This window comes from Squalius cephalus (assembly GCF_949319135.1).
Source record: "Squalius cephalus genome assembly, chromosome: 7".
In the NCBI taxonomy this organism is placed as follows: domain Eukaryota; kingdom Metazoa; phylum Chordata; class Actinopteri; order Cypriniformes; family Leuciscidae; genus Squalius; species Squalius cephalus.
In genome coordinates, this window is record NC_137128.1 from 45941036 (window position 1) to 45955913 (window position 14878).

Consider the following 14878-nt stretch of genomic DNA (forward strand, 5'->3'; position numbering starts at 1 on the left):
ACAGCAGCGGCTCAGTTCTTCCCGTATGTGTGTCTCAGTTAATGTGATTTATGAATGATGGTAATGACGGAAGTACCGCAGAAAACTGAATGAGCAGCAGAGTGCATGAATGAAGCTCTGACTCACACACACACACACACACACACACACACTCTCTGACTCACACACACACACACACTCTCTCTCTGACTCACGCACACACACACACACACACACACACACACACACACACACACACACACACACTCACACACACACCCACACCCACACCCACACTCACTCTCCTTGAGTGCTGCTGATGCAGCTCCCAAGGGGGCGGGGCTAGACAGTGGGACTCACTCATTGGCTGAGCCATGAGGCTGGGAATCATCACTGGACGGCAGCCAGAAGCACATCACCTTAATCACAGAACACTGAGTCATCACTTCGAGACTGAACCCTGTGGCAGGAAGAGACGCAGACAGAGTTAGTGACAACGGGAACCCCAGCCAACAAAAATATATTCAAAGAATATAAAACCGTTATTTCTGAATGTTCTCTGAAAGTTTTTAAAATGTTTGTTTGTGCGAACATTCCATTTCATCATTCTTCAGTTCAAACATGATGAGAATGTTACTTTTGAATGTTCTGTGAACATTCTAAATCAAGTAGTTACATTTAAAAAAACGTTACATGAACGTCCAACTCAGTGTACGCGACCGTGATATACTAAAACTCAGCGTACGCGACCGTGACATACTAAAACTCAGCGTACGCGACAGTGATATACTAAAACTCAGCGTACGTGACAGTGATATACTAAAGCTCAGCGTACGCGACCGTGACATACTAAAACTCAGCGTACGCGACAGTGATATACTAAAACTCAGCGTACGTGACAGTGATATACTAAAGCTCAGCGTACGCGACCGTGACATACTAAAACTCAGCGTACGCGACAGTGATATACTAAAGCTCAGCGTACGCGACAGTGATATACTAAAACTCAGCGTACGTGACAGTGACATACTAAAGCTCAGCGTACGCGACAGTGATATACTAAAGCTCAGCGTACGCGACAGTGATATACTAAAACTCAGCGTACGCGACAGTGATATACTAAAACTCAGCGTACGTGACAGTGATATACTAAAGCTCAGCGTACGCGACAGTGATATACTAAAGCTCAGCGTACGCGACAGTGATATACTAAAGCTCAGCGTACGCGACAGTGATATACTAAAACTCAGCGTACGCGACAGTGATATACTAAAACTCAGAGTACGCGACAGTGATATACTAAAGCTCAGCGTACGCGACAGTGATATACTAAAACTCAGCGTACGCGACAGTGATATACTAAAGCTCAGAGTACGCGACCGTGATATACTAAAGCTCAGCGTACGCGACCGTGATATACTAAAACTCAGCGTACGCGACAGTGATATACTAAAGCTCAGCGTACGCGACCGTGATATACTAAAGCTCAGCGTACGTGACAGTGATATACTAAAGCTCAGCGTACGCGACAGTGATATACTAAAGCTCAGCGTACGCGACCGTGATATACTAAAACTCAGCGTACGCGACCGTGATATACTAAAGCTCAGCGTACGCGACAGTGATATACTAAAGCTCAGCGTACGCGACCGTGATATACTAAAGCTCAGCGTACGCGACAGTGATATACTAAAGCTCAGCGTACGCGACAGTGATATACTAAAGCTCAGCGTACGCGACAGTGATATACTAAAGCTCAGAGTACGCGACAGTGATACACTAAAGCTCAGCGTACGCGACCGTGATATACTAAAACTCAGCGTACGCGACCGTGACATACTAAAACTCAGCGTACGCGACAGTGATATACTAAAGCTCAGCGTACGCGACAGTGATATACTAAAGCTCAGCGTACGCGACAGTGATATACTAAAACTCAGCGTACGCGACAGTGATATACTAAAGCTCAGCGTACGCGACAGTGATATACTAAAGCTCAGCGTACGTGACAGTGATATACTAAAGCTCAGCGTACGCGACAGTGATATACTAAAGCTCAGCGTACGTGACAGTGATATACTAAAACTCAGCGTACGCGACAGTGATATACTAAAACTCAGCGTACGCGACCGTGATATACTAAAACTCAGCGTACGCGACAGTGATATACTAAAGCTCAGCGTACGCGACCGTGATATACTAAAGCTCAGCGTACGCGACCGTGATATACTAAAGCTCAGAGTACGCGACAGTGATATACTAAAGCTCAGCGTACGCGACAGTGATACACTAAAGCTCAGCGTACGCGACCGTGATATACTAAAACTCAGCGTACGCGACCGTGACATACTAAAACTCAGCGTACGCGACAGTGATATACTAAAGCTCAGCGTACGCGACAGTGATATACTAAAGCTCAGCGTACGCGACAGTGATATACTAAAGCTCAGCGTACGTGACAGTGATATACTAAAGCTCAGCGTACGCGACAGTGATATACTAAAGCTCAGCGTACGCGACAGTGATATACTAAAGCTCAGCGTACGCGACCGTGATATACTAAAACTCAGCGTACGCGACAGTGATATACTAAAGCTCAGCGTACGCGACCGTGATATACTAAAGCTCAGCGTACGCGACAGTGATATACTAAAGCTCAGCGTACGCGACAGTGATATACTAAAGCTCAGCGTACGCGACAGTGATATACTAAAACTCAGCGTACGTGACAGTGATATACTAAAGCTCAGCGTACGCGACAGTGATATACTAAAGCTCAGCGTACGCGACAGTGATATACTAAAGCTCAGAGTACGCGACCGTGATATACTAAAGCTCAGCGTACGCGACAGTGATATACTAAAGCTCAGAGTACGCGACCGTGATATACTAAAGCTCAGCGTACGCGACCGTGATATACTAAAGCTCAGCGTACGCGACAGTGATAGACTAAAGCTCAGCGTACGCGACAGTGATATACTAAAGCTCAGCGTACGCGACAGTGATATACTAAAACTCAGCGTACGCGACAGTGATATACTAAAGCTCAGCGTACGCGACCGTGATATACTAAAGCTCAGCGTACGCGACAGTGATAGACTAAAGCTCAGCGTACGCGACAGTGATATACTAAAGCTCAGCGTACGCGACAGTGATATACTAAAACTCAGCGTACGCGACCGTGATATACTAAAGCTCAGCGTACGCGACCGTGATATACTAAAACTCAGCGTACGCGACCGTGATATACTAAAGCTCAGCGTACGCGACAGTGATATACTAAAGCTCAGCGTACGCGACCGTGATATACTAAAGCTCAGCGTACGCGACAGTGATATACTAAAGCTCAGCGTACGCGACCGTGATATACTAAAGCTCAGCGTACGCGACAGTGATATACTAAAGCTCAGAGTACGTGACAGTGATATACTAAAGCTCAGCGTACGCGACAGTGATATACTAAAGCTCAGCGTACGCGACAGTGATATACTAAAGCTCAGAGTACGCGACCGTGATATACTAAAACTCAGGGTACGCGACAGTGATATACTAAAGCTCAGCGTACGCGACCGTGATATACTAAAACTCAGCGTACGCGACAGTGATATACTAAAGCTCAGCGTACGCGACAGTGACATACTAAAGCTCAGCGTACGCGACAGTGACATACTAAAACTCAGAGTACGCGACCGTGATATACTAAAACTCAGCGTACGCGACAGTGATATACTAAAACTCAGCGTACGCGACAGTGATATACTAAAGCTCAGCGTACGCGACAGTGATATACTAAAGCTCAGAGTACGCGACCGTGATATACTAAAACTCAGCGTACGCGACAGTGATATACTAAAACTCAGCGTACGCGACAGTGATATACTAAAGCTCAGCGTACGCGACAGTGATATACTAAAACTCAGCGTACGCGACAGTGATATACTAAAACTCAGCGTACGCGACAGTGATATACTAAAACTCAGCGTACGCGACAGTGATATACTAAAGCTCAGCGTACGCGACAGTGATATACTAAAACTCAGCGTACGCGACAGTGATATACTAAAACTCAGCGTACGCGACAGTGACATACTAAAACTCAGAGTACGCGACCGTGATATACTAAAACTCAGCGTACGCGACAGTGATATACTAAAACTCAGCGTACGCGACAGTGATATACTAAAGCTCAGCGTACGCGACAGTGATATACTAAAGCTCAGAGTACGCGACCGTGATATACTAAAGCTCAGCGTACGCGACAGTGATATACTAAAACTCAGCGTACGCGACAGTGATATACTAAAGCTCAGCGTACGCGACAGTGATATACTAAACCTCAGCGTACGCGACAGTGATATACTAAAGCTCAGCGTACGCGACAGTGATATACTAAAGCTCAGAGTACGCGACCGTGATATACTAAAGCTCAGCGTACGCGACAGTGATATACTAAAGCTCAGCGTACGCGACAGTGATATACTAAAGCTCAGCGTACGCGACAGTGATATACTAAAGCTCAGCGTACGCGACAGTGATATACTAAAGCTCAGCGTACGCGACCGTGATATACTAAAACTCAGCGTACGCGACAGTGATATACTAAAACTCAGCGTACGCGACAGTGATATACTAAAGCTCAGCGTACGCGACCGTGATATACTAAAGCTCAGCGTACGCGACAGTGATATACTAAAACTCAGGGTACGCGACCGTGATATACTAAAACTCAGCGTACGCGACTGTGATATACTAAAACTCAGGGTACGTGACAGTGATAGACTAAAGCTCAGCGTACGCGACAGTGATATACTAAAACTCAGAGTACGCGACCGTGATATACTAAAGCTCAGCGTACGCGACAGTGATATACTAAAGCTCAGCGTACGCGACAGTGACATACTAAAACTCAGAGTACGCGACCGTGATATACTAAAACTCAGCGTACGCGACAGTGATATACTAAAACTCAGAGTACGCGACCGTGATATACTAAAGCTCAGCGTACGCGACCGTGATATACTAAAGCTCAGCGTACGCGACAGTGATATACTAAAGCTCAGCGTACGCGACAGTGACATACTAAAACTCAGAGTACGCGACCGTGATATACTAAAACTCAGCGTACGCGACCGTGATATACTAAAGCTCAGCGTACGCGACCGTGATATACTAAAGCTCAGCGTACGCGACAGTGATATACTAAAGCTCAGCGTACGCGACAGTGACATACTAAAACTCAGAGTACGCGACCGTGATATACTAAAACTCAGCGTACGCGACAGTGATATACTAAAGCTCAGCGTACGCGACCGTGATATACTAAAGCTCAGCGTACGCGACCGTGATATACTAAAGCTCAGCGTACGCGACAGTGATATACTAAAACTCAGCGTACGCGACCGTGATATACTAAAGCTCAGCGTACGCGACAGTGATATACTAAAGCTCAGCGTACGCGACCGTGATATACTAAACCTCAGCGTACGTGACAGTGATATACTAAAGCTCAGAGTACGCGACCGTGATATACTAAAGCTCAGCGTACGCGACAGTGATATACTAAAGCTCAGAGTACGCGACCGTGATATACTAAAACTCAGGGTACGCGACCGTGATATACTAAAGCTCAGCGTACGCGACAGTGATATACTAAAGCTCAGAGTACGCGACCGTGATATACTAAACCTCAGCGTACGCGACCGTGATATACTAAAGCTCAGCGTACGCGACAGTGATATACTAAAGCTCAGAGTACGCGACCGTGATATACTAAAACTCAGGGTACGCGACAGTGATATACTAAAGCTCAGCGTACGCGACAGTGATATACTAAACCTCAGCGTACGCGACAGTGATATACTAAAGCTCAGAGTACGCGACCGTGATATACTAAAGCTCAGCGTACGCGACAGTGATATACTAAAGCTCAGCGTACGCGACCGTGATATACTAAAGCTCAGCGTACGCGACTGTGATATACTAAAGCTCAGCGTACGCGACCGTGATATACTAAAGCTCAGCGTACGCGACAGTGACATACTAAAACTCAGAGTACGCGACCGTGATATACTAAAACTCAGCGTACGCGACAGTGATATACTAAAACTCAGCGTACGCGACAGTGATATACTAAAGCTCAGCGTACGCGACCGTGATATACTAAAACTCAGCGTACGCGACAGTGATATACTAAAACTCAGCGTACGTGACAGTGATATACTAAAGCTCAGCGTTCGCGACAGTGATATACTAAACCTCAGCGTTCGCGACAGTGATATACTAAACCTCAGCGTACGCGACAGTGATATACTAAAACTCAGCGTACGCGACCGTGATATACTAAAACTCAGCGTACGCGACAGTGATATACTAAAACTCAGGGTACGCGACAGTGATATACTAAAGCTCAGCGTACGCGACAGTGATATACTAAAGCTCAGCGTACGTGACAGTGATATACTAAAGCTCAGCGTACGCGACAGTGATATACTAAAGCTCAGAGTACGCGACCGTGATATACTAAAGCTCAGCGTACGCAACAGTGACATACTAAAACTCAGCGTACGCGACAGTGATATACTAAAACTCAGCGTACGCGACAGTGATATACTAAAGCTCAGCGTACGCGACAGTGATATACTAAAGCTCAGAGTACGCGACCGTGATATACTAAAGCTCAGCGTACGCGACCGTGATATACTAAAGCTCAGCGTACGTGACAGTGATATACTAAAGCTCAGCGTACGCGACAGTGACATACTAAAACTCAGCGTACGCGACCGTGATATACTAAAGCTCAGCGTACGTGACAGTGATATACTAAAACTCAGCGTACGCGACAGTGATATACTAAAACTCAGCGTACGCGACAGTGATATACTAAAACTCAGCGTACGCGACAGTGATATACTAAAGCTCAGAGTACGCGACCGTGATATACTAAAGCTCAGCGTACGCGACCGTGATATACTAAAGCTCAGCGTACGTGACAGTGATATACTAAAGCTCAGCGTACGCGACAGTGACATACTAAAACTCAGCGTACGCGACCGTGATATACTAAAGCTCAGCGTACGCGACAGTGATATACTAAAACTCAGCGTACGCGACAGTGATATACTAAAGCTCAGAGTACGCGACCGTGATATACTAAAGCTCAGCGTACGCGACCGTGATATACTAAAGCTCAGCGTACGCGACCGTGATATACTAAAGCTCAGCGTACGCGACCGTGATATACTAAAACTCAGCGTACGCGACAGTGATATACTAAAACTCAGCGTACGCGACAGTGATATACTAAAACTCAGGGTACGCGACAGTGATATACTAAAGCTCAGCGTACGCGACAGTGATATACTAAAGCTCAGCGTACGCGACAGTGATATACTAAAGCTCAGCGTACGCGACAGTGATATACTAAAGCTCAGCGTACGCGACAGTGATATACTAAAGCTCAGCGTACGCGACAGTGATATACTAAAGCTCAGCGTACGCGACAGTGATATACTAAAACTCAGCGTACGCGACAGTGATATACTAAAGCTCAGAGTACGCGACCGTGATATACTAAAGCTCAGCGTACGCGACCGTGATATACTAAAGCTCAGCGTACGTGACAGTGATATACTAAAGCTCAGCGTACGCGACAGTGATATACTAAAACTCAGCGTACGCGACAGTGATATACTAAAGCTCAGAGTACGCGACCGTGATATACTAAAGCTCAGAGTACGCGACCGTGATATACTAAAGCTCAGCGTACGCGACTGTGATATACTAAAGCTCAGCGTACGCGACCGTGATATACTAAAGCTCAGCGTACGCGACCGTGATATACTAAAACTCAGCGTACGCGACAGTGATATACTAAAACTCAGCGTACGCGACAGTGACATACTAAAGCTCAGCGTACGCGACAGTGATATACTAAAACTCAGCGTACGCGACAGTGATATACTAAAACTCAGCGTACGCGTCCGTGATATACTAAAACTCAGCGTACGCGACAGTGATATACTAAAGCTCAGCGTACGCGACAGTGATATACTAAAACTCAGCGTACGCGTCCGTGATATACTAAAACTCAGCGTACGCGACAGTGACATACTAAAGCTCAGCGTACGCGACAGTGATATACTAAAACTCAGCGTACGCGACAGTGATATACTAAAACTCAGCGTACGCGACAGTGATATACTAAAACTCAGCGTACGCGACAGTGATATACTAAAGCTCAGCGTACGCGACAGTGATATACTAAAACTCAGCGTACGCGACAGTGATATACTAAAGCTCAGCGTACGCGACAGTGATATACTAAAACTCAGAGTACGCGACCATGATATACTAAAGCTCAGCGTACGCGACCGTGACATACTAAAACTCAGCGTACGCGACAGTGATATACTAAAGCTCAGCGTACGCGACAGTGATATACTAAAGCTCAGCGTACGCGACAGTGATATACTAAAACTCAGCGTACGCGACAGTGATATACTAAAGCTCAGCGTACGCGACAGTGATATACTAAAACTCAGAGTACGCGACCATGATATACTAAAACTCAGCGTACGCGACAGTGATATACTAAAGCTCAGCGTACGCGTCCGTGATATACTAAAACTCAGCGTACGCGACCGTGATATACTAAAACTCAGCGTACGCGACAGTGATATACTAAAGCTCAGCGTACGCGACAGTGATATACTAAAACTCAGCGTACGCGACAGTGATATACTAAAGCTCAGCGTACGCGACAGTGATATACTAAAGCTCAGCGTACGCGACAGTGATATACTAAAGCTCAGCGTACGCGACAGTGATATACTAAAGCTCAGCGTACGCGACAGTGATATACTAAAGCTCAGCGTACGCGACAGTGATATACTAAAGCTCAGCGTACGCGACAGTGATATACTAAAACTCAGCGTACGCGACAGTGATATACTAAAGCTCAGCGTACGCGACAGTGATATACTAAAACTCAGCGTACGCGACAGTGATATACTAAAGCTCAGCGTACGCGACAGTGATATACTAAAGCTCAGCGTACGCGACAGTGATATACTAAAGCTCAGCGTACGCGACAGTGATATACTAAAGCTCAGCGTACGCGACAGTGATATACTAAAGCTCAGCGTACGCGACAGTGATATACTAAAGCTCAGCGTACGCGACAGTGATATACTAAAGCTCAGCGTACGCGACAGTGATATACTAAAGCTCAGCGTACGCGACAGTGATATACTAAAGCTCAGCGTACGCGACAGTGATATACTAAAGCTCAGCGTACGTGACAGTGATATACTAAAGCTCAGCGTACGTGACAGTGATATACTAAAGCTCAGAGTACGTGACAGTGATATACTAAAGCTCAGCGTACGCGACAGTGATATACTAAAGCTCAGCGTACGCGACAGTGATATACTAAAACTCAGCGTACGCGACAGTGATATACTAAAGCTCAGAGTACGCGACCGTGATATACTAAAGCTCAGCGTACGCGACCGTGATATACTAAAGCTCAGCGTACGTGACAGTGATATACTAAAGCTCAGCGTACGCGACAGTGATATACTAAAACTCAGCGTACGCGACAGTGATATACTAAAGCTCAGAGTACGCGACCGTGATATACTAAAGCTCAGCGTACGCGACCGTGATATACTAAAGCTCAGCGTACGCGACCGTGATATACTAAAGCTCAGCGTACGCGACCGTGATATACTAAAACTCAGCGTACGCGACAGTGACATACTAAAACTCAGCGTACGCGACAGTGACATACTAAAGCTCAGCGTACGCGACAGTGATATACTAAAACTCAGCGTACGCGACAGTGATATACTAAAACTCAGCGTACGCGTCCGTGATATACTAAAACTCAGCGTACGCGACAGTGATATACTAAAACTCAGCGTACGCGACAGTGATATACTAAAACTCAGCGTACGCGACAGTGATATACTAAAGCTCAGCGTACGCGACAGTGATATACTAAAACTCAGCGTACGCGACAGTGATATACTAAAGCTCAGCGTACGCGACAGTGATATACTAAAACTCAGAGTACGCGACCATGATATACTAAAGCTCAGCGTACGCGACCGTGACATACTAAAACTCAGCGTACGCGACAGTGATATACTAAAGCTCAGCGTACGCGACAGTGATATACTAAAGCTCAGCGTACGCGACAGTGATATACTAAAACTCAGCGTACGCGACAGTGATATACTAAAGCTCAGCGTACGCGACAGTGATATACTAAAACTCAGAGTACGCGAGACCATGATATACTAAAACTCAGCGTACGCGACAGTGATATACTAAAGCTCAGCGTACGCGTCCGTGATATACTAAAACTCAGCGTACGCGACCGTGATATACTAAAACTCAGCGTACGCGACAGTGATATACTAAAGCTCAGCGTACGCGACAGTGATATACTAAAACTCAGCGTACGCGACAGTGATATACTAAAGCTCAGCGTACGCGACAGTGATATACTAAAGCTCAGCGTACGCGACAGTGATATACTAAAGCTCAGCGTACGCGACAGTGATATACTAAAGCTCAGCGTACGCGACAGTGATATACTAAAGCTCAGCGTACGCGACAGTGATATACTAAAGCTCAGCGTACGCGACAGTGATATACTAAAGCTCAGCGTACGCGACAGTGATATACTAAAGCTCAGCGTACGCGACAGTGATATACTAAAGCTCAGCGTACGCGACAGTGATATACTAAAGCTCAGCGTACGCGACAGTGATATACTAAAGCTCAGCGTACGCGACAGTGATATACTAAAGCTCAGCGTACGCGACAGTGATATACTAAAGCTCAGCGTACGCGACAGTGATATACTAAAGCTCAGCGTACGCGACAGTGATATACTAAAGCTCAGCGTACGCGACAGTGATATACTAAAGCTCAGCGTACGCGACAGTGATATACTAAAGCTCAGCGTACGCGACAGTGATATACTAAAGCTCAGCGTACGCGACAGTGATATACTAAAGCTCAGCGTACGCGACAGTGATATACTAAAGCTCAGCGTACGCGACAGTGATATACTAAAGCTCAGCGTACGCGACAGTGATATACTAAAGCTCAGCGTACGCGACAGTGATATACTAAAGCTCAGCGTACGCGACAGTGATATACTAAAGCTCAGCGTACGCGACAGTGATATACTAAAGCTCAGCGTACGCGACAGTGATATACTAAAGCTCAGCGTACGCGACAGTGATATACTAAAGCTCAGCGTACGCGACAGTGATATACTAAAGCTCAGCGTACGCGACAGTGATATACTAAAGCTCAGCGTACGCGACAGTGATATACTAAAGCTCAGCGTACGCGACAGTGATATACTAAAGCTCAGCGTACGCGACAGTGATATACTAAAACTCAGCGTACGCGACAGTGATATACTAAGCTCAGCGTACGCGACAGTGATATACTAAAGCTCAGCGTACGCGACAGTGATATACTAAAGCTCAGCGTACGCGACAGTGATATACTAAAGCTCAGCGTACGCGACAGTGATATACTAAAGCTCAGCGTACGCGGCAGTGATATACTAAAACTCAGCGTACGCGACAGTGATATACTAAAGCTCAGCGTACGCGACAGTGATATACTAAAGCTCAGCGTACGCGACAGTGATATACTAAAGCTCAGCGTACGCGACAGTGATATACTAAAGCTCAGCGTACGCGACAGTGATATACTAAAGCTCAGCGTACGCGACCGTGATATACTAAAGCTCAGCGTACGCGACCGTGATATACTAAAGCTCAGCGTACGTGACAGTGATAGACTAAAGCTCAGCGTACGCGACAGTGATATACTAAAGCTCAGCGTACGCGACAGTGATATACTAAAGCTCAGAGTACGCGACTGTGATATACTAAAACTCAGCGTACGCGACAGTGATATACTAAAGCTCAGCGTACGCGACAGTGATATACTAAAACTCAGCGTACGCGACAGTGATATACTAAAGCTCAGAGTACGCGACCGTGATATACTAAAGCTCAGCGTACGCGACCGTGACATACTAAAACTCAGCGTACGCGACAGTGATATACTAAAGCTCAGCGTACGCGACAGTGACATACTAAAACTCAGCGTACGCGACAGTGATATACTAAAGCTCAGCGTACGTGACCGTGATATACTAAAGCTCAGCGTACGCGACCGTGACATACTAAAACTCAGCGTACGCGACAGTGATATACTAAAGCTCAGCGTACGCGACAGTGACATACTAAAACTCAGCGTACGCGACAGTGACATACTAAAACTCAGCGTACGCGACAGTGATATACTAAAGCTCAGCGTACGCGACAGTGATATACTAAAACTCAGCGTACGCGACAGTGATATACTAAAACTCAGCGTACGCGACAGTGATATACTAAAGCTCAGAGTACGCGACAGTGATATACTAAAGCTCAGCGTACGCGACCGTGATATACTAAAGCTCAGCGTACGCGACCGTGACATACTAAAACTCAGCGTACGCGACAGTGATATACTAAAGCTCAGCGTACGCGACAGTGACATACTAAAACTCAGCGTACGCGACCGTGATATACTAAAGCTCAGCGTACGCGACCGTGATATACTAAAGCTCAGAGTACGCGACCATGATATACTAAAAACAGAAACGTTTTTCCTTGGCGTTTACAGACAACAACGTAGTCAAAATGATCCCGTTCACACGGATTCGCTAAAAACTAATTAAAATCGCTGTATTCTGCTGTCAGGCCAGTAGATGGCGATCTCACTGTATAAAGCAACACTATATTCTTGAACGTGCATGACGTCACCGTTTTCAGAAATTCACATTTTTGTGATGATATCGCTATCGTTTTCAAGACCGTGCTTTTTGAAACATGTTTTCAAAAGTTTTTAGGACCCCAAAACAACTGTTGTCGTGTAAATAAACAGCCAACACTCATAAAAAGTTTTCCGTTTTTATCTGAAAACGGTGTCGTGTGAACAGCCCCTAAAACAATTCAGAAACATGAAGAACATTCATGAACGATTTATGAATTATTTTTTTGTTCTAACATTTTGAGAGCATTATTAAAGGCCAGATATCTTTGAACAGACTCTCTATGAATGCTGCATTATGAGTGATTCTCTGTCTTCTCTTGTGTCCCACAGGTAACTGGTGGGGCGAACAGCAAAGTGAGTTTTCATATCTGTCATTATGAGCTCATTAATCTGACATCTGCTTTCCTATTCATGTTGCCATCAGCGTTATATTTAGTTAGCAATCAAGCATTTCAAGCTCGATAAACACACACACTCGCACTCGATGTGCTGTGACGTTTACACTGACAGATATTCCACAAATAAACCGCTGATTTATTTACCTTTTGTTGCACAAATGTTGATTGAATCACAGGACAGTTGCTTTCTAGTACAAGTTTTCTGCAATGTTTTGTTTAAATATGCAAATAAGACCGTGTCTAATTAAATATGCGCTCATTTGCATACATTTCCAGAACAGAAATCTGAATATTGGATAAAGCCAGGTTCAAAATTCTTGTTTCCTTTTTATTATGTTGGCTTGAGAAGGTCAACATATTGTTATACTATTAAAACATTATTATTCTTCCCTCTTCTTCTGAGACTAAATATGCCAATTCATGCTAGCAATGTGCTAAAACATGCTAGCAACATGCTTATTTATGTCAGCAACGTGTTAAACCATGCTAGCAACATGATAAATCATGTTAACAATGTGTTAACACATGCTATCAACATGCTAATTCTTGTTAACAATGTTTTAAAACGTTAACATACTAAATCATGCTAGCAGTGTGTTAATTCATATTAGCTTATGTGCAATTATGCTAGCAACATGTTAAAAAATGTTAACAGCATGCTTAATAACGCTAACAATGTGCTAACAAATGCTAGCAACATGCTAACTAATGACATGTTAGCATTTTGAATAATGCCTACAATGTGTTAAGTTAACAACATGATAAAACATGCAAGCAACATGCTTTATCATGTTAACAATGTGGTAAAACATGATTAAGCATGTGGCTAGCGTGTTCGCAGTGTGCTGAAACATGCTAGCAACATGCTTAAAGTCCCCATGAAATCAAAATTGACCCTATTTACTTTGTTAGCGCATATTACTAGTCTTGTGGTGAACAATTAATCCGTGCAAGAAAATATTTTAAAAACATTTTTTTTACCATGGTAATCTTTAATCAAAATCTGAAAATGCCCCTCCCCTCTGCATTGGAGGACCTTCTCTGATGACGTAGGTTTGAGGAATTGGTTTGGGCAACGCTTAACCACTCCCCTCAAACCGTTAGTCTGCTATGAGCAGAGATGGAGAGGAGGAGCGCTAGAGTAAAACCCTGCCCTCTGTTCAATATTCCTTTTCACTGGGAAATACGTCATAACACTGGAGAAAAGTCGTTTGCAACTTCCGGTTCACGGGGACTTTAATCATTCTAGCAACATGTTTAATCATGTTAAAATTGTGGTAACATGCTGGTAGCATGTTTTAGCACATTGCTAGCAGCATGTTAATTCATGTCAGCAACGTTAAAACATCAGCATGCTAAATCATGCTAGGGATTTGCTAATTAATGTTACCAGCATGTTAATTCATGTTAGCAAACATGTTAAATCATACTAGCAACATGCTTATTAATGTTAACAACATGCTCATTTATGATAATAACGTTTTAAAACATGCTAGCAGCGTGTTAAATCATGATAGCATAGTGGTAATTCAAGTTAGCAATATGTTAAACATGTTAGCAACATGCAAATTCATGCTAGTAACATGTTAAAACATGCTAGCAAGTTGCAACATGTTAAATCATGCTAGAATTGTGTTAAAACTTGT

The 14878-nt window shown here is 44.5% G+C and overlaps 2 protein-coding genes across 2 annotated transcripts in view; one reads left to right on the plus strand and one right to left on the minus strand.

Moving 5' to 3' along the window:
• The window catches only part of mbd3a (methyl-CpG binding domain protein 3a), a 177048-nt gene that overhangs the window by 76901 nt on the left and 85269 nt on the right, over window positions 1-14878 (minus strand). The gene's annotated exons all lie outside the window — the stretch shown is intronic.
• Window positions 1-14878, plus strand: part of LOC307161960 (protein unc-13 homolog A) — an 83485-nt gene that overhangs the window by 23634 nt on the left and 44973 nt on the right. Inside the window, exon 8 of the mRNA XM_079876945.1 lies at window positions 13165-13188. Within this exon, the coding sequence (XP_079733071.1) occupies window positions 13165-13188 (24 nt within the window). The remainder of the gene's footprint in view (window positions 1-13164; window positions 13189-14878) is intronic.